Below are 24823 nucleotides of genomic sequence, written 5' to 3'. Positions count from 1 at the left end.
ACAACTCTATCTATAGCCCATGCCTTGCAACCATATAACATTGCTGGAACCACTATTCCTTCAAACATACCCATTTTTGCTTTCCAAGATAACGTTCTCAACTTCCACACATTCTTCAATGCTCCCAGGATTTTCGCCCCCTCCCCCACCTTATGATTCACTTCCACTTCCATGGTTCCATCCGCTGCCAGATCCACTCCCAGATATATAAAACACTTCACTTCCTTCTGTTTTTCTCCATTCAGACTTACCTCCCAATTTACTTCCCCCAACCCTACTGTACCTAATAACGTTGCTCTTATTCACATTTACTCTCAGCTTTCTTCTTTCGCACACTTTACCAAACTCAGTCACCAGCTTCTGCAGTTTCCCACCCGAATCAGCCACCAACGCTGTATCATCAGCAAACAACAACTGACTCACTTCCCAAGGTCTCTCATCCACAAAAGACTGCATACTTGCCCCTCTTTTCAAAACTCTTGCAATCACCTCCCTAACGACCCCATCCATAAACAAATTCAACAACCATGGAGACATCATGCACCCCTGCCGCAAACTAACATTCACTGAGAACCAATCACTCTCCTCTCTTCCTACACGTACACATGCCTTCCATCCTCGATGAAAACTTTTCACTGCTTCTAGCAACTTGCCTACCACACCATATATTCTTTATACCTTCCACAGAGCATCTGTACCAACTCTATCATATGCCTTCTCCAGATCCATAAATGTTACATACAAATCCATTTGCTTTTCTAAGTATTTCTCACATACATTCTTCAAAGCAAACACCTGATCCACACACCTTCTACCACTTCTAGAACCTCACTTCTCTCCCACAATCTGATGCTCTGTACATGCCTTCCCCTCTCAACCAATACCCTCCCATATAATTTCCCAGGAATACTCAACAAACTTATACCTCTGTAATTTGAGCATTCCCTTTTATCCCGTTTGCCTTTTTACAGTGGCACTATGCAAGCATTCCACCAGTCCTCAGCCACCTCACCATGAGTCATACATACATTAAATAACCTTACCATCCAGTCAACAATACAGTAACCCCCTTTTTAATAGATTCCACTGCAATCCCATCCAAATCCGCTGCCTTGTTGGCTTTCATCTTCCACAAAGCTTTTAGTACCTCTTCTCTGTTTACCAAATCATTCTCCCTAATCCTCTCACTTCGCACACCACCTCGACCAAAACACCCTATATATGCCACTCTATCATTAAACACATTCAGCAAACCTTCAAAATACTCACTCCATCTCCTTCTCACATCACCACTACTTGTTATCACCTCCCCATTAGCCCCCTTCACTGATGTTCCCACTTGTTCCCTTGTCTTACACACTTTATTTACCTCCTCCCTAAACATCTTTTTATTCTCTGTAATATTTAATGATATTTTCTCACCCCAACTCTCATTTCCCTCTTTTTCACCTCTTGCACCTTTCTCTTGACCTCCTGCCTCTTTCTTTTATACATCTCCCACTCAGTTGCATTATTTCCCTGCAAAAATCGTCCAAATGCCTCTCTCTTCTCTTTCACTAATAATCTTACTTCTTCATCCCACCACTCACTACCCTTTCTAATCTGCCCACCTCCCACGCTTCTCATGCCACAAGCATCTTTTGCACAAGCCATCACTGCTTCCCTGAATACATCCCATTCCTCCCCTACTCCCCTTACGCCCTTTGTTCTCACCTTTTTCCATTCTGTACTCAGTTTCTCCTGGTACTTCCACACACAAATCTCCTTTCCAGGCTCACTTACTCTCACCATTCTCTTCACCCCAACATTCTGTCTTCTTTTTTGAAAACCTATACATATCTTCTCCTTTGCCTCCACAAAATAATGATCAGACATCCCTCGAGTTGCACCTCTTAGCACATTAACATCCAAAAGTCTCTCTTTCACGTGCCTATCAATTAGCATGTAATCCAATAACACTCTCTGGCCATCTCTCCTACTTACATATGTATATTTATGTATATCTCTCTTTTTAAACCAGATATTCCCAATCACCAGTCCTTTTTCAGCACATAAATCTACATGTTCTTCACCATTTCCATTTACAACACTGAACACCCCATGTACACCAATTATTCCCTCTACTACCACATTACTCACCTTTGCATTCAAATCATCCTTCAGTATAACCTGGTCTCGTGCATCAAAACTTCTTACACACTCACTCATCTGCTCCCAAAACACTTGCCACTCATGATCTTTCTTCTCCTGCCCACCCACATACACATGTATATACATACACGCCCACACACACACACATATACATACTTACTCATCTCAGCGTAAACATATATATACACACATAGGCATATTCATATATACACACGTACATAATTCATACTGTCTGCCCTTATTCATTCCCGTCGCCATTCCGCCACACATGAAATGACAACCCCCTCCCCCCTCATGTGCGCGAGGTAGCACTAGGAAAGGACAACAAAGGCCACATTCGTTCACAGTCAGTCTCTAGCTGTCATGTATAAGGCACCTAAACCACAGCTCCCTTTCCACATCCAGGCCCCACAAAACTTTCCATGTTTTACCCCAGATGGTTCACATGCCCTGGTTCAATCCATTAACAGCACATCGATCCAAGTATACCACATCGTTCCAATTCACTCTATTCCTTCCACACCTTTCACCTTCCTGCATGTTCAGTCCCCTATCACTCAAAATCTTTTTCACTCCATCCTTCCACCTCCAATTTGGTCTCCTGCTTCTCCTCGTTCCCTCCGCCTCTGACACATATATCCTCTTTGTCCATCTTTCCTCACTCATTCTCTCTATATGACCAAACCATTTCAAAACACCCTCTTCTCCTCTCTGAACCACACTCTTTTTATTACCACACATCTCTCTTACCCTTTCATTTCTTACTAGATCAAATCACCTCACACCACATATTGTCCTCAAACATCTGATTTCCAGCACATCCACCCTCCTCCGCACAACTCTATCTATAGCCCACACTTCGCAACCATATAACATTGTTATATTGTTATTCCCTCAAACATACCCATTTTTGCTTTCCGAGATAACGTTCTCGCCTTCCACACATTTTTCAAGGCCCCCAGGACTTTCACCCCCTCCTCCACCCTATGACTCACTTCCACTTCCATGGTTCCATTTGCTGCCAAATCCACTCCCAGATTTCTAAAACACTTCACTTCCTCCAGTTTTTCTCCATTCAAACTTACCTCCCAATTGACTTGACCCTCAACCCTACTGTACTTAATAACCTTGCTCTTATTCACATTTACTCTCAGCTTTCTTCTTTGACACACTTTACCAAACTCAGTCACTAGCTTCTGCAGTTTCTCACATGAATCAGCCACCAGCGCTGTATCATCAGCGAACAACAACTGACTCACTTCCCAAGCTCTCTCATCCACAACAGACTGCATACCTGCCCCTCTTTCCAAAACTCTTGCATTCACCTCCCTAACAACCCCATCCATAAACAAATTAAACAACCATGGAGACATCACACACCCCTGCCGCAAACCTACATTTATAGAGAACCAATTACTTTCCTCTCTTCCTTCACGTACACATACCTTGCATCCTCGATACAAACTTTTCACTGCTTCTAACAACTTGCCTCCCACACCATATATTCTTAATACCTTCCACAGAGCATCTCTATCAACTCTATCATATGCCTTCTCCAGATCTGTAAATGCTACATGCAAATCCATTTGCTTTTCTAAGTGTTTCTCACATTCTTCAAAGCAAACACCCAATCCACAATATATGGTGTGAGGTGGTTTGATTGAAAAAGTAATAATAGGGTCAGAGATGTGTGGTAATAAAAAGAGTGTGGTTGAGAGAGCAGAGGAGGGTGTTTTGAAATAGTTTGGTCACATGGAGAGAATGAGTGAGGAAAGATTGACCAAGAGGATATATGTGTCAGAGGTGGAGGGAATGAGGAGAAGTGGGAGACCCAATTGGAGGTGGAAAGATGGAGTGAAAAAGATATTGAGTGATCGGGGCCTGAACATGCAGGGGGGTGAAAGGCATGCAAGGAATAGAGTGAATTGGAATGATGTGGTATACTGGGGCTGACGTGCTGTCAATGGATTGAACCAGGGCATGTGAAGCATCTGGGGTAAGCCATGGAAAGTTCTGGTCTCCCACTTCTCCTCATTCCCTCCACCTCTGACACATACATCCTTGTATTTTAACTTTCTAAAACGGGAAACAGAAGAAGGAGTCACGCGGGGAGTGCTCATCCTCCTCAAAGGCTCAGTCAGATTGGGGTGTCTAAATGTGTGTGTGGATGTAACCAAGATGAGAAAAAAGGAGAGATAGGTAGTATGTTTGAGGAAAGGAACCTGGATTTTTTGGCTCTGAATGAAAAGAAGCTCAAGGGTAAAGGGGAAGAATAGTTTGGGAATGTCTTGGGAGTAAAGCCAGGGGTTAGTTAGAGGACAAGAGCAAGGCAAGGAGTAGCACTACTCCTGAAACAGGAGTGGTGGGAGTATGTGATAGAGTGTAAGAAAGTAAACTCTAGATTGATATGGGTAAAACTGAATGCACCTGGGCATGAGAAGAAAGATCATGAGAGGCAAGTGTTTTGGGATCAGCTGAGTGAGTGTGTCAGTAGTTTTGATGCACGAGACCGGATTATAGTGATGGGTGATTTGAGCGCAAAGGTGAGTAATGTGGCAGTTGAGGGAATGATTGGTATACTTGGGGTGTTCAGTGTTGTAAATGGAAGTGTTGAAGAGCTTGTAGATTTATGTGCTGAAAAAGGACTGGTGATTGGAATACCTGGTTTAAAAAGAGTGATATACATAAGTATACGTATGTAAGTAGGAGAGATGGCCAGGTAGTGTTATTGGAATACGTGTTAATTGATAAGCATGCAAAAGATAGACTTTTGGATGTTAATATGCTGAGAGGTGCAACTCGAGGGATGTCTGATCATTATCTTGTGGAGGCGAAGGTGAAGATTTTTAGAGGTTTTCAGAAAAGAAGAGAGAATGTTGTGGTTAAGAGAGTGGTGAGAGTATATAATTTGTTTAAGGATAGAGTTGTTAGGGAGGTGAATCCAAGAGTTTTGGAGAGAGGGGCAAGTATGCAGTCTGTTGTGGATGAGAGGGCTTGGGAAGTGAGTCAGTTGTTGTTCGCTGATGATACAGCGCTGGTGGCTGATTCATGTAAAACTGCATAAGTTGGTGACTGGGTTTGGTAAAATGTGTGAAAGAAGAAAGCTGAGACTAAATGTGAACAAGAGCAAGGTTATTAGGTACAGTAGGGGTGAGGGACAAGTCAATTGGGAGGTAAATTTGAATGGAGAAAAACTGGAGGAAGTGAAGTGTTTTAGATATCTGGGAGTGGATTTGGCAGCATGGGGAACCATGGAAGCAGAAGTGAGTCACAGGATGGAGGAGGGGGCGAAAGTTGTGGGAGCGTTGAAAAATGTGTGGAAGTTGAGAACATTATCTCGGAAAGCAAAAGTGGGTATGTTTGAAGGAATAGTGGTTCCAACAGTGTTATATGGTTGCAAGGCATGGGCTATAGATAGGGTTGTCCAGAGGAGGGTTGATGTGTTGGAAATGAGATGTTTGAGGACAATATGTGGTGTGAGGTGGTTTGATCATGTGAGTAATGAAAGGGTAAGAGAGATATGGTATGTGGTTAGTTAAAAGAGTGTGGTTGAGAGAGGAGAAGAGGGTGTATTGAAATGGTTTGGTTATATGGAGAGAATGAGTGAGAAAAGATTGACAAAGAAGATATATGTATCAGAGGTGGAGGGAACGAGAAGTGGGAGACCAAATTGGAGGTGGAAGGATGGAGTGAAAAACATTTTGAGTGATTTGGGCCTGAACATGCAGGAGGGTGAAAGGCTTGCAAGGAATAGAGTGAATTGGAACGATGTGTTATACTGGGGTCGAAGTGCTGTCAGTGGATTGAACCAGGGCATGTGAAGCATCTGGGGTAAACCATGGAAAGTTTTATGGGGCCTGGATGTGGAAAGGGAGCTGTGGTTTCAGTGCATTATACATGACAGCTAGAGACTGAATGTGAACAAATGTGGCCTTTGATGTCTTTTCCTAGCACTACCTTTTGCACATGCAGGGGGAGGGGGTTGTCATTTCATGTGTGGTGGGGTGGCGACAGTAATGATTAAAGGCAGCAAGTATGAATTATGTACATGTGTATATATGTATATGTCTGTATATATATATATATATATATATATATATATATATATATATATATATATATATATATATATATATATATACATATATATATGTTGAGATGTATAAGTATGTATATGTGCGTGTGTGGACGTGTATGTATATACATGTGTATGTGAGTGGGTTGGGCCATTATTTCGTCTGTTTCCTTGCACTTCCTCGCTAACACTGGAGACAGTGCCAAAGTATAATAAAATAAGATATAGATACGAACAGAATGCATATGAACGCACACCTTCATAGAACATACAAACCTCCAACAGCCAGGATCGAACCCGGGACCCCTGTGCAGCAGGTTGGAGTGCTACCGCTAGGCTATGATCGCCCCTATTGGGAAATGACTATTCTGATACTATGTACTCAAATACCCTTTGTCTCACATTGGTGAGCAACGTGGTCTACACCGGTCATTTCCCATCAGGCTCACGCAACCAGCAGATAGCATTTTACCAAATCTAACTGTACAATGCTGAGGTATATGAATACGAACATGAATATATATGTTTATTTATATGAATTTATTATATTTTGTCGCTGTCTCCCGCATTAGCGAGGTAGTGCAAGGAAACAGATGAAAGAATGGCCCAACCCACCCACACACACATGTATATACATAAACTTCCACACACGCACATATACATACCTATACATTTCAATGTATACACACATATACATACACAGAAGTATACATATATACACATGCACATATTCATACATGCTGCCTTCATCCATTCCCGCTGCCATCCCGTCGCACATGAAGTGACACCCCCTTCCTCCCATGTGCGTGCGGGGTAGCACTAGGAAAGGAAAACAAAGGCCACATTTGTCCATAAACAGACTCTAGCTGTCATGTGTAATGCACCAAAACCACAGCTCCCTTTCCACATCCAGGCCCCACAAAACTTTCCATGGTTTACCCCAGATGCTTCACATGTCCTGGTTCAATCCATTGACAGCACGTCAACCCCGGTATACCACATCATTCCAATTCACTCTATCCCTTGCAAGCCTTTTACCCTTCTGTATGTTCAGGCCCCGATCACTCAAAATCTTTTTCACTCTATCCTTCCACCTCGAATTTGGTCTCCCACTTCTCATTCCCTTCACCTCTGAGACATATATCCTCTTTGTCAATCTTTCCTCACTCATTCTCTCCATGTGACCAAACCATTTCAATACACCTCCTCCCTAATCTGATGCTCTGTACATGCCTTCACCCTCTCAATCAATACCCTCCCATATAATTTCCAAGGAATACTCAACAAACTTATGCCTCTGTAATTTGAGCACTCACCTTTATCCCCTTTGCCTTTGTACAATGGCACTATGCAAGCATTCCGCTAATCCTCTGGCACCTCACCATGAGTCATACATACATTAAATAACCTTACCAACCAGTCAACAACACAGTCATATCTTTTTTTCATAAATTCCACTGCAATACTATCCAAATCCGCTGCCTTGCTGGCTTTCATCTTCCGCAAAGCTTTTACTGCCTCTTCTCTGTTTACCAAATCATTCTCCCTAACCCTCTCACTTTGCACACCACCTCGACCAAAACACCTTATATCTGCCACTCTATCATCAAACACATTCAACAAACCTTCAAAATACTCACTCCATCTTCTCACATCATCACTACTTATTATCACATCCCCATTAGCCCCTTTCACTGATGTTCCCATTTGTTCAATGGTAAAACAGTTTAATTTTTTTGTTTTAACTTGCAGCATCATGTAAGGAGAGAAAAGGATAAGGCCAGCATTGTTGCTGAATATACAGTGAGGATTGCTGGCCCGTCCAACAGTACATCGAAACCCATCGTAGATGATCATCCTCTAGAAAGCAGAGATGGAGGAAGCTATCGGATCCTTCACTTTTACCTCAAATTTTGAATGTGGTAATTTAGCTCGAGTTGAGAAAGTTGACCCTCCAGGTAAGAATCTGAAATGTTAAAATGTACATTAGATAGGGAAATTTTTCTAGTGCACAGGGTCAAGATCACTATGCATCAGGATTGTCTTAATGTGAGATTGTACTTGATATGCAAGTCACCTTAGTTAAATAGATACATGATTTTATCATCACTAATTTTCTATTGAACATTTATGTGTTTTGATTAACTTTCATTATAGCTCAGTGACTTTCCAAAGAAATCTTAAAAATTTTGCATTTTGAAAAAAAAAGAGCAACAGATTTAGGATATGTAAAGGCTCCAAATCAAAAGAATCCATGCTTATGTTTTTGTGTATTATAACACAATTGTACCGTATAGTTTTTGGGTACATTTTTGGAGCATTTCATTAAGATTTTGGTGTGTATATTGAAGGAAATATGACATACAGATTAGGTACCCATCTTTCCATCATTTTATCTATTTATCATTTACTTTGAACTGTCTTTCATATACATGAATAGATGAAGTTGCATGCAGGCATTTATTTCAATCCTATTTTAACTGATGCCATTTGCTACGTTGAACCATTAGTGTATGTGTTTCTTACTCACTGACTTTTATACATCCATTGAACTCAGTTGCACATGATCAGAGATCATTGCTTTGATTCTGTTAAACTGAAATATCTCTAATACTAATTATTTCACCCATTGCATTTGTTCCTCTCTTCCATGGTCTTGCTCTTCTCTCTGTATCATCAGATATATTATTGAACATCTTAGCCAACCTTTCAGTTATCATGCATCATATATGACAGCTTAAAAGACTCATTCATTCATCTTTGTGATGATACATTTCTTACCATATGTCCTTTTTACATGTGTTAGTCTGTTAGCCTTATTACAGAAATACTACTTAAAGTTAATAACAAGAGGTGGATGATTATATGCTTATGCACTTGGCCAAGAGAAGAATGATGAAGAGATACAAGAGATTTTGGAGCAGCTGAGAGTGTGTCAGCAGATTTGATATAGGAGATCGGGTATTAGTGATGGGTGATCTGAATGCAAAAGTGGCTGATGTAGTAGTTGAGGGTATAATTAGGGGGCATGGGGTATTCAGTAAAGTCAGTAGAAATGTTGTACATCTTGTGGAGCTGTGTGGTGAAAAAAACTGGTGATTAGGAATTTTTTTTTTTTCTTTTTTGCTTTGTCGCTGTCTCCCGCGTTTGCGAGGTAGCGCAAGGAAACAGACGAAAGAAATGGCCCAAACCACCCCCATACATATGTATATACATACGTCCACACACGCAAATATACATACCTACACAGCTTTCCATGGTTTACCCCAGACGCTTCACATGCCCTGATTCAATCCACTGACAGCACGTCAACCCCGGTATACCACATCGCTCCAATTCACTCTATTCCTTGCCCTCCTTTCACCCTCCTGCATGTTCAGGCCCCCATCACACAAAATCTTTTTCACTCCATCTTTCCACCTCCAATTTGGTCTTCCTCTTCTCCTCGTTCCCTCCACCTCCGACACATATATCCTCTTGGTCAATCTTTCCTCACTCATTCTCTCCATGTGCCCAAACCATTTCAAAACATCCTCTTCTGCTCTCTCAACCACGCTCTTTTTATTTCCACACATCTCTCTTACCCTTACGTTACTTACTCGATCAAACCACCTCACACCACACATTGTCCTCAAACATCTCATTTCCAGCACATCCATCATCCTGCGCACAACTCTATCCATAGCCCACGCCTCGCAACCATACAACATTGTTGGAACCACTATTCCTTCAAACATACCCATTTTTGCTTTCCAAGATAATGTTCTCGACTTCCACACATTCTTCAAGGCTCCCAGAATTTTCACCCCCTCCCCCACCCTATGATCCACTTCCGCTTCCATGGTTCCATCCGCTGCCAGATCCACTCCCAGATATCTAAAACACTTCACTTCCTCCAGTTTTTCTCCATTCAAACTCACCTCCCAATTGACTTGACCCTCAACCCTACTGTACCTAATAACCTTGCTCTTATTCACATTTACTCTTAACTTTCTTCTTTCACACACTTTACCAAACTCAGTGTGTGATTAGGAATACCTTATTCAAAAAGAGGGACATACAGAAGAATATGTGGGTGAGGTATGAAAGATGGTAAAAGGGCATTACTGCCTTATGTACCAATTAATTGACATGCATTAGATGGACTCTTGGACTTAAATATGCTGAGAGTGGCTACTGTTGGTATGTCTCATCATTACTTGGTGGAGGTGAGGGTGATAATTTGTGTAAGCTTTCAGAAAACAGAAAATTTTTTTGGTGAGAAGAGTGTGGCAAAAGTAGGTGAGCTTTGTAAAGAAATACAAAGAGAGATTGAGTGCAGAATGGCAAAAGGTGATAGTAAACAAAGCTAAAAGAGTGGCTGAAGAATGGGAGATATTCAGGGAAGGAGTGCTAGTTTGTGCGAGAGAAGTATGTAGCATGCAGAAGGTGGGAGGTGGGCAGGTGAGAAAGGTTAGTGAGTGGTGGGATGATGAAGTAAAGAGAAAAGAGAGGTGTATGAGTGGTACTTACAGGGAAGGAATGCAACTGATTTGGACATGTACAAGAGAAAGCTGCAGGAGGTCAAGGGGAAGGTGCTGGGGCTGAAATGGAGGGCAATTGAGATTTGGGCTGAGTAATTATCATCAAACTTTAGGGAGGATAAGAAAATGCTGTGGAAGGAGATTAATGTGTGAGAAAATCAAGAGATCAAATGGAAACATTAATGGAGGGGGCAAATGAGGAATGTGTAACATGCAGTGGAGAGATAGAGTGGGTACTTTGAGGGATTGTTGAGTGTGTTTAATTATAGGATGGCAGGGTTAGAACATTTGCATCAGAAAGTTATGCAGAATGAGAGAATCAGACCATATATTAGGTTGAAAGAGCAAAAGTTGGTGAAAGCCAAGCATAAGATGAATTGTGGCAAGATGGCTGGACTGGACTTGAATTTCTTAAGAAAGTGTATGACTTTGTTGTTAGTTGATCAGTTAGATTTTTCAACGTAAATGTGGATCATGGTAAGGTGCGTGAGATATAAGTTTGTTAAGTGTACCTGGTAAGTTGGATAGAAGAGTGTTGATTGAGAGGGTTGTGGTATACACAGAACATCTGATTGGGGAGATTTTTTTTTATGGTTTCAAGTGTAGTAGAGGATGAGTGGATCAGATGTTTGCTTTGAAGAATATTGTGAGAAACAGAAGGATATGTTTTTGTGGATCTGGAGAGAGCTTATGATATGGTTGACAGAGATACTGTGTTTAAGGTTTAATGAATATATGGTGTAGGAGAAAAGATGTGAGAAACAATGAGGAGTTTTAATCAAGATGATAAGGTACGTGTATAGGTTGGTAGAGGAGTGTGAGTTGTTGTAGGTGAAGGTGGGTGTGTGGTAGTAGTGTGTGATGTTACTGAGGTTTTTGCTTTGTTTATGGATGGAATGATTTGGAAAGTAAATGCAAGGGTCTTGGAGAGGAGCAGGTATGCAGTCTGTTGGGAGTGAAGGGGCTTGGGAGGTGAATCATCTCTTGTTTGCTGTTGGCATTGTGCTGATGGCAGATTCATGTGAGAAGCTGCAGAAGCTGGTGTCTGAGTTTGGGAGAGTATTTAAGAGGAGAGAGTTCAGAGTAAACATGAATAGAATTAAGGTTATTAGGTTTGGCAGTGCAGAGAGACAAGTTATTTAGTTAGCTATGAATTTAAGTGGAGAAAACTTGGAGGAAGTGAATTATTTAGATACCTGGCAGTGGACATGGCTATGAATGGAATACTGTAAACTGAGGTAAGTCATAGGATGTGTGAAGGGGCAGAGGTTCTGGGAGCATTGAGGAATGTGTGTGAAGAGAGGTCACCATCAGGAAGGACAAAAATTGATACAGTTGAAGGTATATTAGTCCAAACAGTGTTGTATGGATGCACATCTTGAGCTATAGATGAGAATGCACAAAATTGGGATTTGTGTTGGAAATATATTGTTCAAGGATGTTATGGTGTATGAGGAGGGTTTGTGGAGTAAGTAATGCTATGGTGAGGGAGAGGTGTGCTAGTAAGAAGAGTATGTTTGAGAGAGCTAATGAGGGTATTCTGAAATGGTTCGAACATAAGAAGATAATGAGTGAGGAGAGGTTGACAAGGAGGATATGTGTGCCAGAAGTGGAGGGGGCAAGAAGAAAAGGAGATTGAATTTGAAATGGAAGAAATGAGTGAATAAGGTTTTAAGTGGGCAGAACCTGAACGAATATGAATGTTTTGCACTGAATGAAATGAATTGGAGAAATATGGAATACAGAGGGTGATATGCTGCCAGTAGACTGAACCAGGGCATATGAAGAAGCCGGGGCAGGAACCACAGATATGTCTGTGGGGCCCTGTTGTGGATAGGTGGCTATAGTCTTGGTGCGTAATACATGACAGGTAAAGAATTGATTTGAGCAAAGAAGGCAATTTTCTTTGTCTGTTCTGGTGATACCTTTTTAACATGGGAAATGGTAAACAGATTTGGAATGGAAAGATGAAGAGAAAAAGATTTTGAGTGATCAGGGCCTGAACATGAAAGAGGGGCCAAAGGCACGCACAGAATAAAGTGAATTAGAACGATGTGGTATATAGGACTGAATCAGGGCATTTGAAGCAGTTAGGGGAAACCATAAAAAGGTCTGTAGAGCTCGGTTGTGGATAGGGGCTGTGGTTTCAGTGCATTGCACATGACAACTAGAGAATTGATGTGAGTGAATTCAAAATTTTTTCGTCTGTTCCTGGCACTACCTTGCTAATGCAGGAAATGGCAGGCAAGCATGAGGTTTTCTTTTTTATCTATCTGTATATCTATATCTCTGACACCAATTCCCTCTGAGACCTCCCTGAAGGGGGTGGCCATGGCAAAAGAGTCTCCGTAACTGGTAAACTCCAGTGCTTCTTGTTATCCTGTAGTGTTTGACCCTTAACAGGCCACTGACAGAGAGCAACTCTAGTGCAGTGTTTCCAGAGGCTTTTACCTAATGTTCCTACTGACTACTTCTACCTAATATGTTTACCTACAGTTCCAGCTTAATGTTGTAGCCTTCTACTTCTACCAAATGCTCCTGCATAATGGTCCTACCACCTGGTTCTACCTAATGTTTCCACCTCATGCTCCTTAATGTTTCTACATATTACTTTAATCTATTGCTTCTACCATTTTGCCAAAAGACAGGGTTAATGCATAGTGCTTACTACAGTAAAATCTAGAGTTATAATGAATGATTTGAGTGAGTTTAGTGTTAAGTGGTAAATGTGACAAGAAGAGCTTTTATGTTTGCGCACGGAATGCCAGCAGTTCACATGTGGGTGAGGAAGAATGAAAAACTACCTGGGTCTGAGGAGTGCAACTTGACAAACAGTGAAAAGCTGGCTCACTATACTTCCATCACTAACCCAGGCAGGCACTACCAGTAATATACCTCCATGGTCATTGGCTGCCTAACAACTACTACCTAATATGTGTATACATCTTACATCCTTGGGGACAGGGGAGAAAAAATACTTCCCACGTATTCCTTGCATGTCGTAGAAAGCGACTAAAGGGGGTGGGAGTGGGGGGCTGGAAACCCTCCTCCTCGTATTTAAATTTCTTAAAGGAGAAACAGAAGAAGGAGTCATGTGGAGAGTGCTCATCCTCCTCAAAGGCTCAGATTGGGGTGTCTAAATGTGTGAGGATTTAACCAAGATGAGAAAAAAGGAGAGATAGGTAGTATGTTTGAGGAAAGGAACTTGGATGTTTTGGCTCTGAGTGAAATGAAGCTCAAGGGTAAAGGGGAAGAGTGGTGTGGGAATGTCTTGGGAGTTAAGTCAGGGTTGATGAGAGGACAAGAGCAAAGGAAGGAGTAGCACTCCTTTTGAAGCAGGAGTTGTGGGAATATGTGACAGAGTGTAAGAAAGTGAACTCTGATATGGGTAAAACTGAAAGTGGATGGAGAGAGATGGGTGATAATTGGTGCCTATGCACCTGGTCATTAAAAGAATGATCATGAGAGGCAAGTGTTTTGGGAGCAGCTGAGTGAGTGTGTTAGTAGTTTATGTGCATGAGAATGGGTTATAATGATGGGTGATTTGAATGCAAAGGTGAGTAATGTGGCAGTTGAGTGCATAATTGGTATACATGGGGTGTTCAGTGTTGTAAATGGAAATGGTGAAGAGCTTGTGGATTTGTGCTGATAAAAAACTGGTGATTGGGAATATATCTGGTTTAAAAAGAGATATGCATAAGTATACGTATGGGATTAGGAGAGATGGCCAGAGGTCATTATTAGATTACATGTTAATTGATAGGTGTGTAAAAGAAAGACTTTTGGATGTTAATGTGCTGAGAGGGGCAACTGGAGGGATGTCTGATCACTATCTTGTGGAAGCGAAGGTGAAGATTTGTAGAGGTTTTCAGAAAAGAAGAGAGAATCTTGGGGTGAAGAGTGGTGAGAGTAAAAGTGCTTGGAAAGGAGACTTGCGTGAGGAAGTACCAGAAGTAATTGAGTGCAGAATGGCAAAAAGTTAGAGCAAATGAAGTAAGGGGAGTGGGGGAGGAATGGGAAGTATTTAGGGAAGCAGTGATGGCTTGTGCAAAAGATGCATGTGGCATGAGAAAGGTGGAAGGCAGGCAGATTAGAAAGGGTAGTAAATGGTGGAATGAAGAAGAAAGATTGTTAGTGAAAGAGAAGAGAGAGGTGTTTGGATGATTTTTGCTGGAAAGTATTGTGAATGACTGGGAGATGTATAAAAGAAAGCAGCAGGAGGTCAAGAGAAAGATGCAAGAGGTGAAAAAGAGGGCAAATGAGAGTTGGGGTGAGAGAGTATCATTTAAATTTAGGGAGAATAATGAAATGTTTTGGAAGGAGGTGAGTAGCGTGCGTAAGACAAGAGAACAAATGGGAACATCGGTGAAGAGGTCAAATGGGGAGGTAATAACAAGTGGTAATGAAGTGAGAAGATGGAGTTAATATTTTGAAGGTTTGTTGAAAGTATTTGATGATAGAGTGGCAGATGTTGGGTGTTTTGGTCGGGGTGGTGTGTGAAGTGAGAGGGACAGGGAGGTGAATGCAAGAGTTTTGGAGAGAGGGGAATAAATGCAGTCTGTTGTGGATGAAAGGGCTCGGGAAGTGAGTCAGTTGTTGTTCTCTGATGATAAGCGCTGGTGGCTGATTCAGGTGAGAAACTGCAGAAGCTGGTGACTGAGTTTGCTAAAGTGCATGAAAGAAGAAAGCTGAGAGTAAATGTGAATGAGAGCATGGTTATTAGGTATAATAGGGTAGAGGGACAAGTCAGTTGGGAGGTAAGTTTGAAAGGAGAAAAACTGGAGGAAGTGAAGTGTTTTAGATATCTGGGGTTGGATTTGGCAGTAGATGGAACCATGGAAGCAGAAGTGAGTCACAGGGTGGGGGAGGGGGCAATAATTCTGGGAGTGTTGAAAAATGTGTGGAAGGTGAGAACATTATCTCGGAAAGCAAAAATGGGTATGTTTGAAGGAATAGTGGTTCCAACATAGTTATATGGCTGCGAGGCGTGGGCTGTAGATAGGTTTGTGCAGAGGAGGGTGGATGTGTTGGAAATGAGATGTTTCAGGACAATATTTGGTGTGAGGTGGTTTGATTAAGTAATGAAATGGTAAGAGAGATGTGTGGTTAATAAAAAGAGTGTGGTTGAGAGAGCAGAAGAGGGTGTTTTGGAATGGTTTGGTCACATGGAGAGAATGAGTGAGGAAAGATTGGCCAAGAGGACATATGTGTCAGAGGTGGAGGGAATGAGGAGAAGTGGGAGACCAAATTGGAGGTGGAAGGATGGAGTGAAAAAGCTTTGAAGCGATTGGGGCCTGAACATGCAGGAGGGTGAAAGGCGTGCAAGGAATAGAGTGTATTGGAACAATGTGGTATGCCGGGGTCAACATGCTGTCAATGGATTGAACCAGGGCATTTGAAGCATCTGGGGTGAACCATGGAAAGTTTCGTGGGGCCTGGATGTGGAAAGGGAGCTGTGGTTTCGGTGCATTATACATGACAGCTGGAGACTGAGTGAGAACAAATGTGGCCTTCGTTGTCTTTTCCTAGCTTTACCTCAAGCACTTACGGGGGAGGGGGGTTGTCATTTCATGTGTGGTGGGGTGGCGACGGGAATGAATAAAGGCAGCAAGTATGAATTATGTACGTGTGTATATATGGATAAGTCTGTTTATGTATACATATGTATACGTTGAAATGTATAGGTATGTGTATGTGCGTATGTGGACGTGTATGTATATACATGTGCATGTGGGTGGATTGGGCCATTCTTTCGTCTGTTTCCTTGCGCTACCTCGCTAATATGAGAGACAGTGACAAAGTATAATGAATAATAGATACGTTGAAATGTACATTTATGTACACGTTGAAATGTATATGTATGTATATATGTGTGTGTGTGTGTGTGTGTGTGTGTGTGTGTGGGCATGTACAGACATACATGTGTATGTGGGTGGGTTAGCCATTCCTCATCTGTTTCCTTGCGCTACCTCGCTAACGTGGGAGACGGCGGTTAAGTATAATGAATAATATGATAGATATCTTATATACATCTTTGCTCTTTGGCAGTATCACAACCAATGAAGTTAGGAGGTGCTGCTACTATGAATAGGTACAAAATTGGGGAAAGTTTTCAAGTTTCAGTGCCTCAAGGGGATACCCTAGTTTTTTAGAGTATCCAAGTCTTACCCTGCCTTCTTGCAGTGACCTCATTATTACATCTCTTAGGGGTAGAACTGAAGGGGGAGGCATTGCCTAACTCCATCAGGGCCATCTCTTTAGATACAAACAGACACCTCAGGTTTTTTGGGACATTTTAGGTTTTCTGGACAATATTGGAGCCTCACTGCCTTTGGAAACACTGTGCTGGAGTTTCCTTCTACTAGTAGCCTGTCAAGGGTGAGGCACAAAAGGTTATGAAGCAGCAGTGGAGTCTACAATTTGTGCTGAGAAGCAAAAAAGACTCGCAATTGAGAGTGATGATGCTGAATGTAGATGGGACAACTGGTGAGAGTAAAAGTAGGGAGCTTGTGGATGCACTGGGGACTGGGGAAACAGATATTCTTGGGTAGGGGGTATGGGAGTGAAAATGGAAATGGTGAATGAAGTTACAGGAGGAGGTGGAATATGGACAGGAATACATGAAATTATGAGGGAGAGAGAAAGACAGATGTGCAGTTCTGCTGTCACTTAGTGTGTGTGAGGGTGTTGCAGAGCATTGATGGAATGGATCAAGAATAGTGTGGATAAGAGAAAAGATTGGAATTGTGAAGTATGCATGGGTATGTATATATGTGCCTATGAATATGAAGACTCTACACAGTAAGGATGAAATGAAACATTTCTGGAGAAATTTGAATGACTTGATAAACAGTTTTGAGAATGAGAGAAATGTTGTCGTAATTGATGATATGAATGTGAAAGTGGGATGTGATGAAATTGGCGAGATAGTTGATAAATGGGGAGTGCCTAGAATAAATGAGGATGGAAGTCATCATTTGGATGGTTGTTTTGAGAGGTGTTTGATCTTTGCAAACACCTTGTTTCAGCACAAGATGATACACAGGTGTACATGGATAGGGAATGGTGGAAGAAAAGAGCAAAAGGCTTTGATTGACTATGTGGCAGTTAATGAAAGATTCAGAAAGGCCATTCTAAATGTTAGAATAGTGAGAGCATTCTTTGAAGACTGATCGTTTTACAGTTCATGGGATGAGGACCAGAGAGAAGTAGAGGTATGTTGTAAGGGAGAATGGAGAGGTAAAAGTGTTGACAAGCGAGAAGATCATTAAGAAAAAATGCAGGGAGGAGGATGGAGTATGAGAGGAAGATAACTGAAAGCTTTGGTGAAATTGCAGTGATTGTAGGGATAAAATCATGTGTAAATGAGGTGTTTAAAATGTTTAGAGAAATACTGCTAAAGGTTGTAGAATTAGTAGTTGGTAGTAATTGGATACAAGGTAATGAGATATAGGAATAAAAAAGGCAATGTATGATGGATGGAAGAAATGTATGTGGAAAAGAAGAAAAAGGAATATGGTAGATTTCTCATAAGGAATATACAAGTGAAATTTTTGCAAAGGAAGAGAGAGGAATATAAAATGTGTAAGCAGGATGTTAAGAAGCTGATAGAGGAAAGCAAAGAAAGATTAGATGAAGATATTGGAAGAAAGTTGAGTGAAAAGTTTTGGGATAATAAGAAATTATACTGGAAGGAGGTGAAAAAGGAAACAAGTAGAAGTAAGAGTGTAATTGTATACGTGAGAAGTAAGGAAGGGGAGTTTTTGAATCAAAAGGAGGAAGTGAAAGGAAGGTGGAAAGAGTATTTTGAAAAACTGATGACTGTGGTGAAAGGGGAGGCAGCAGTTGTTACATCTACAGGTATGGAGGATGGAAGGAAGAGGATCCAAGTACAAAGGCCTATAGCAATTGGGAGGTAAGAAGGGCAGTAATGAGGTTGAAGGTAGGAAAGGTTCTTAGAATGGATGGGATCACAGCTGAAATACTGAAGTATGGTGGAGAAAATGTGATAGAATGGATGCGTCTGATATGTAATTTAGCATTGAAACAGGAGGTAGTGCTTGAGGATTGGATGAAAGTTATTTTTTTTCCTTTATTCAAAGGAAAAGGTGCTGAGGATGTGTTTAGCAATTATAGAGGAATAAGTCTGTTTAGTAAAATAGGAAAAGTTGCAAAAATGTTGTTTCATAGAATGATGGAAGTGATTGAATGCTGAATAAGTGAGGAGCAAGGGGATTTAGGAAAATTAGGGGATCTGTGGATCAGATTTTTGTGGTAAAATGACCATGGAAAATATTTAGTGAAAGGTAAGAAGCTGCATGCAACTTTTATGGGTGTGAAGAAAGCACATGACAGAGTCAAGTGAAATTCTTTATGGAATGTGTTAAGATACATGGGATAGGGGGGCAACTATTGGATGATATGGAAGCCCTCTATAGAGGAGTATATGCTTTTGTAAGAGTGGATGGAGAATTGAGCATGTTTCAGTATACCTGTGGGTGTGAGGCAGTGCTGTGTGATGTCACCATGGCTTTTTGATATTTATTTGGGTGGAATGATAAGAGAGATGAAAGCCAAATTAGGGAAAAGGGGTATAGAGATAGAGTGTGAGGGTAAGATATGGTGGCTAATGGCAAGCCTATTTGTGGATGATACTATGTTGTTTAATGAGAGTGAAGAGGAGTTGCAGAAGATCGTGGGTGTTATAATGTCTTTCAGCACAGGCGACAAAAGATGAATGCTTGTAAAAGTAGAGTAATTGTGTTTGAAAGGAAACAGAGTGAAAGTGTACATTTTGTAAAACCATATAGAGTGAATGAAGAATGTATTAAGTTGTGCTTTGGATATGTCGGGAGAAAGACTGAAAGAGGTGAGGGAATTTAAGTAGTTGGGAGCTTTCTTGGGTAAGTTTGGCAATATAGAAGGAGAGATAAGGGGGAGAGCCGTACAGGATAGAAGAGTCATAGGGTTTCCTAATGTAGTAATGAAGGATAGGGGTGTAAGTATAGGGATAAAGAGAGGATTAAGGGATGGCATAGTCCTCCAAACCCTGACCTATGCAGCTGAGACATGGACTTGGAATGAGTCACAGAGGTCAAAGTACCAGGCTTTGGAAATGAGCTGTTCGAGAAGAGCATGTGGTATGACAAGATGGAATGAAGGTAGAAATGAAAGGGAGTATGAGAGATATGGTATGGCAGGGAATGCAGAGGGAATGAATTGTGGAGTGGTAGGGTGGGTGAAATATAATACTTTGAGGTAGTTTGTGCATGTGGAAAGAATGCAAGAGTGGGAGTTTATAAGGAGAGTGTATGATAGTACAATTTAAGGGGTTTGTGTGAGAGGAAGACCACCTGTGACATGGGCAAATTGAGTGGAAGAATGCTGGAGGGAAAGAAATGGTGGAAGATTGTGTGAAATGGTTTATGCGAGGGATGCATGTAAGGTCAGAGATAAGTGGAGACTCCTTTGCTGTGACCACCCCATGATGGGAGTTCTTGTGGGAACATGCATCAAAGATATAGGTAGATAGATAGACATCTTTACCTTCCTGCCTCATGATCCTTTTCTGTGGAGCTCCTGCAGTGCTCAGGAAGCTGGCCATGCCCATTGGGCATGAAGTGATGTAATTTGTATGTCTCTGTGAGGTGAACACAAGACAATTGAGGAATTTGTGTTAATTAACTCATCTCTTTCTAACTTATTCCTTGATCATGAGGAGTTTTGATGTTTGATTGTCACCAACTATTTATATCTAATGCACTTCCTGTTGACTGATTGTTGAGACCACAATAAAAGCATCTTAAATTTGATATTTTTAAATTCCAGGCTCTGGTCATGCTGTACCAAACCAAGGTGCCCCTTCTCTTAGTAGTGGACGCAAGGCACACAAGACAACACCATCAGGCCAGCCCACTGTTGATCCCATGCCTGTTAACCATGAGTTTAATCTGTGGACTCGTCCAGATTGTGCAGGAACAGAGTATGAAAACAACAACCGAACTTGGTTCTTCTTTGGTATCAAAGGTATGTTTGTCCTGAACATTCTTTTGGATTATTTTGAATGTCGTAGATGAGCTAGAGAATTTCTTCAGGTTATATAGAAATATTCTTAAATCTTCATAGGATGGTAAATATTCACTGAAATAATATCAGGTGTAATCATATCCGGATACCTTATGTAGTATCCTAAGAAGGTAGGTAAAAAGGATTGTGATGAGATGGAGTGCAGTAAAGGTACCAAGAGTGGATGGGATTATGGCTGAAAGGTTGAAGTATTGAGAAAGTGTGACAGAATGAATGTATTTGGTATGTAATTTAGCATGGAAGCAGAAGGTTGTGCCTGAGGATTGGATGAAAATTATTAATGTTCTTTTAATCAAAGGAAAAGGTGCTAAGGATGTATGTAGCACTTATAGAGGAATAAGTTTGTGAAGTGGTGGTGGTGAGGGAGTTAAATGCAAGAGTTTTGGAGACAGGGGGGAGTATGCAGTGTGTGGGGATGAGAGGGCCTGGGAAAAGAGTCATTTGTTGTTTGCTGATGATACAGCACTGGTAGCAGATTCGAGTGAGGAACTGTTGAAGTTGGTGACTGAGTTTGGAAGAGTGTGTGAAAGGAGAAAGTTGAGAGTGAATGTGAATAAATGCAAGGTTATTAGTCTCACTGGGGTTAAGGGACAGGTTAGTTGGGGGTGAGAGCTTGAATGGAGAAAAATTGGAGGCAGTGAAGTGCTTTAGATATCTAGGGGTGGACATATCAGCAAATGGAACCATGGAAGTGGAAGGGAAAGGGGGCGAAGGTTTTGGGAGCACTGAAGAACATGTGGAAAAAGAGAATGTTATCTAGGAGTGTAGAAATGGTTATGTTTGAAGGAATAGTAGCCCCAGCAATATTATATGGATGCTAGACATGGGCTGTGGAGAAGGATGTATGGAGGAGGGTAGATGTGTTGGAAATGAGATGTTTGGGGACAGTGTGTTGTGTGAGGTGTTTTGATCAAATAAGTAATGAAAGGGTATGAGAGAAAATCCGTGATAAAAAGAGTGGAGTTGAGAGAGCAGAAGAGGGTGTGCTGAAATGGTTTAGCAACATGGAAAGAATGAGTGAGGAAAGGTTGACAAAGAGGATATATGCATCAGAAGTGGAGGGAACAAGAAGAATGGGGAGACTGAATTGGAGATGGAAGAATGGAGTGAAAAAGATTTTGAGCTTTTAGGGCCTGAACATGCAGGAGGTATGCACAGGATAGAGTGACTTGGAATGATGTGGTATACTGGGGTAAATGTGCTGTATGTGGACTGAACCAGGGCATGTGATACATCTGGAGTAAACCATGGAAAGGTCTGTGGGGCCTGGATGTGGATAGGGAGCTTTGGTTTCAGTTAGAGAATGGATGTGAGCAGATGTGGCCTTTCATCTGTTCCTGTCACTACCTTGCTGACATGGGAAACAGTGACCACCTATGAAAAAACAAATGTAAAGTATACCAGGATAAGTGTATGCAAGAGTGTTGATTGTTAGAGTAATGGAAGTGACTGAATGCAGAACAAGTGAGGACCAAGGGGTTTTTGCAGAGGTAGGGGATGTGTAGAACAGATTTTTAGAGTGAGAATAACTGCGGAAAGGTATTTAGCAAAAGGTAAGAAGCTGTATGCAGCTTTTATGGATCTGTAGAAAGTGTATGACATAGTTGAATAGAATGCTTTATGGGATGTTTTAAGGATTTATGGGGTAGGCGACAACTGTTAAATGGTGTAAAAACCTTCTATAGAAAGCAAATGCACATGTAAGAGTTGAGAGAGAGTTGAATGAAAGTTTCAGGATACATATGGGTGTGAGGCATGGCTATGTGATGTCACTGTGGCATTTGAACATAAACATGGATGGAGTGATCAAAGAAATGAAAACAAAACTTGGGAATGAGGGGTGCAGAGATGGTGTTCTTTGGTGACGTATGGTGTCGGGAATGAGGGGTGCAGAGATGGTGTTCTATGGTGAGGTATGGTGTCTTGTGACAACCCTGTTTCTGGATGATGTTTTATTTGCTAAGAGTGAAGAGAAGTTGCAGAAGGCTGTAAGTGTGTTTTATGTGTTTTATGATGCATGTAAGTTTAGGCAATTGACGGTAGATACAACTAAAAGCAAAGTGATGGTGTTTAAAAGAATGTGGAGTGAAAATACAGATTTTGGAAAGTGATATAGGGCACATGGTAGAAGGGTCAATGGGTCCTTTAATATAGTAGTGAAGGGTAGAGGTGTAAGTTTAGAAGTGAAGAAAGGATTGAGGGACAGCATAGTCATTCCAACCCTGACCTATCCAGCTGAAACTTGAACATGGAATCAGTCACAGAAGTCAAGAATCTAGGTTGTGGAGATGAGTTATTTTAGAGAAGTATGTAGTATGACAAGATGGAATGAGGGAATGTATGAGAGATTTGGTATAATGGGGAATGCCAAGGGAATGAAATTTGGAATGGTAGAGTGGGTGAAGCATAATACTTTGAGGTGGTTTGGGCATGTAGAAAGAATGTAGGATGTGGAGTTTACAAGGAGAGTTTGTGATAGTATGATTAAGGGGGTTGATATGAGATTAAGACCCCCTGTGACATAGAAAAACAGAGTGGAAGACTACTAGAGGGAGAGAAATGGTGGAAGAATTTGATGGTGTGTGCGAGGGAGGCATGTAAGGGCATTGATAAGTTGAGACTTTTGCCGAGGCCACCCCCTTGATGGGAGTTTCCAGAGAGAATAGGCATCAGAGATGTAGATAGATAGGATCAGATCTTGCCCAGAGGTTCACACCATTAAGACTCGGAAGGTGGTAGGTCATCTAGGGCATAGACCTTGTCCACCTGGAACTGGGAGAATACTTGGAGGACCTTGCACAAGGAAATTAGAAATAGCAAATTTCAGTGGGAGGAGACTGGGGCAGAGGGTTAGAAGTACAATCATCTAAATTTGAATTAGAGTGAAATAAAGTACCCAAAGAATGTCATTTTTGGTTTGAGAGTTGACTGTAGATTGATTAGGTTGGATGAGAGGAGGAGAGGTTGAATTGCATAGGTTATTGTTGAAATTTCTGGTTCAGGATCTGAGAGATTTGTTTGTTGAAGTCAGATCAGCACTATTTCTTCTTTATGAAAGTGTGCTTGACTTTACAATTGATAGTCCTACAGTAATTCCAAGTAGAAATGAAAACAGCATAAAATTCTCTGTATCCAGAAAACTAATTTTGCATACAAGACGGTGCATGCACTTAGATATGAGACGGCTGCAGAGTAATACTTTTGCAGGCCCATCTGTCTCATTTGCATGATGATTTTGTTACTGGACATATTATATCTAACATACTGGATCAGTCAATCATGATGAACCTATTGCATGCCTTAAAGACAGTTGCAGTGATCATCTAGTTAGTCTTACTGTATTACCTTAAACTAGATTTGTTATTGGATTTATTTAATCTTACTTCATTTGGCTTCTTATTTGATAAATTCACTGACATTTTTTTTAAGGAGCAGCCTCAGTTTGATGTGTGATTTTTCCCCAATTCTGAGAGGGTTTTGAAGTGTATGAGTCTGCAGCTGTTATGATATTTTCATGTAATCTTAAACTTCCAGTCTATGAAATTGCACATCATGAAAGCTTCAGTGCATTCCAGTTTTTACTTCATATATTGCCTATCTTTTTAGTTCAGTCAGTTTTCTGAACTTTGTAACTAAGTTCAGGTTTTATGCATTTCATTGATTCCTTATGTATGTTCTTTCAATTGTCCATAGAATATAGTGAAAAGAAGTTGACATCATCATTACTTTACTATATTTTCGTTTATGTTAGCTTAAACCTGAAAAAATAGATTGTTATAGATGCAATAATCTTCCATTTCCATTGGAACCTAATATCCAGTGTTGTAGAATGCTATATTCCCGGGAGTGGGGGCTAGAAACCCTCCTCTCCTTGTATTTTAACTTTCTAAAAGGGGAAACAGAAGAAGGAGTCATGCAGGGAGTGCTCATCCTCCTCGAAGGCTCAGATTGGGGTATCTAAAAGTGTGTGGATGTAACCAAGATGAGA

The 24823-nt window shown here is 41.1% G+C and overlaps 1 protein-coding gene across 1 annotated transcript in view; it reads left to right on the top strand.

Moving 5' to 3' along the window:
• Positions 1 to 24823, top strand: part of LOC139749130 (uncharacterized) — a 191519-nt gene that overhangs the window by 31702 nt on the left and 134994 nt on the right. Inside the window, exons 2-3 of the mRNA XM_071662751.1 lie at positions 7979 to 8184; positions 20578 to 20775. Coding sequence (XP_071518852.1) covers positions 8100 to 8184; positions 20578 to 20775 — 283 coding nt within the window. The 5' untranslated portion in view covers positions 7979 to 8099. The remainder of the gene's footprint in view (positions 1 to 7978; positions 8185 to 20577; positions 20776 to 24823) is intronic.

Source organism: Panulirus ornatus, chromosome 6 (genome assembly GCF_036320965.1).
Source record: "Panulirus ornatus isolate Po-2019 chromosome 6, ASM3632096v1, whole genome shotgun sequence".
Classification (NCBI taxonomy): domain Eukaryota; kingdom Metazoa; phylum Arthropoda; class Malacostraca; order Decapoda; family Palinuridae; genus Panulirus; species Panulirus ornatus.
The sequence above is the reverse complement of the archived record's forward strand: the minus strand, read 5'-3'. Positions and strand labels throughout refer to the sequence as shown.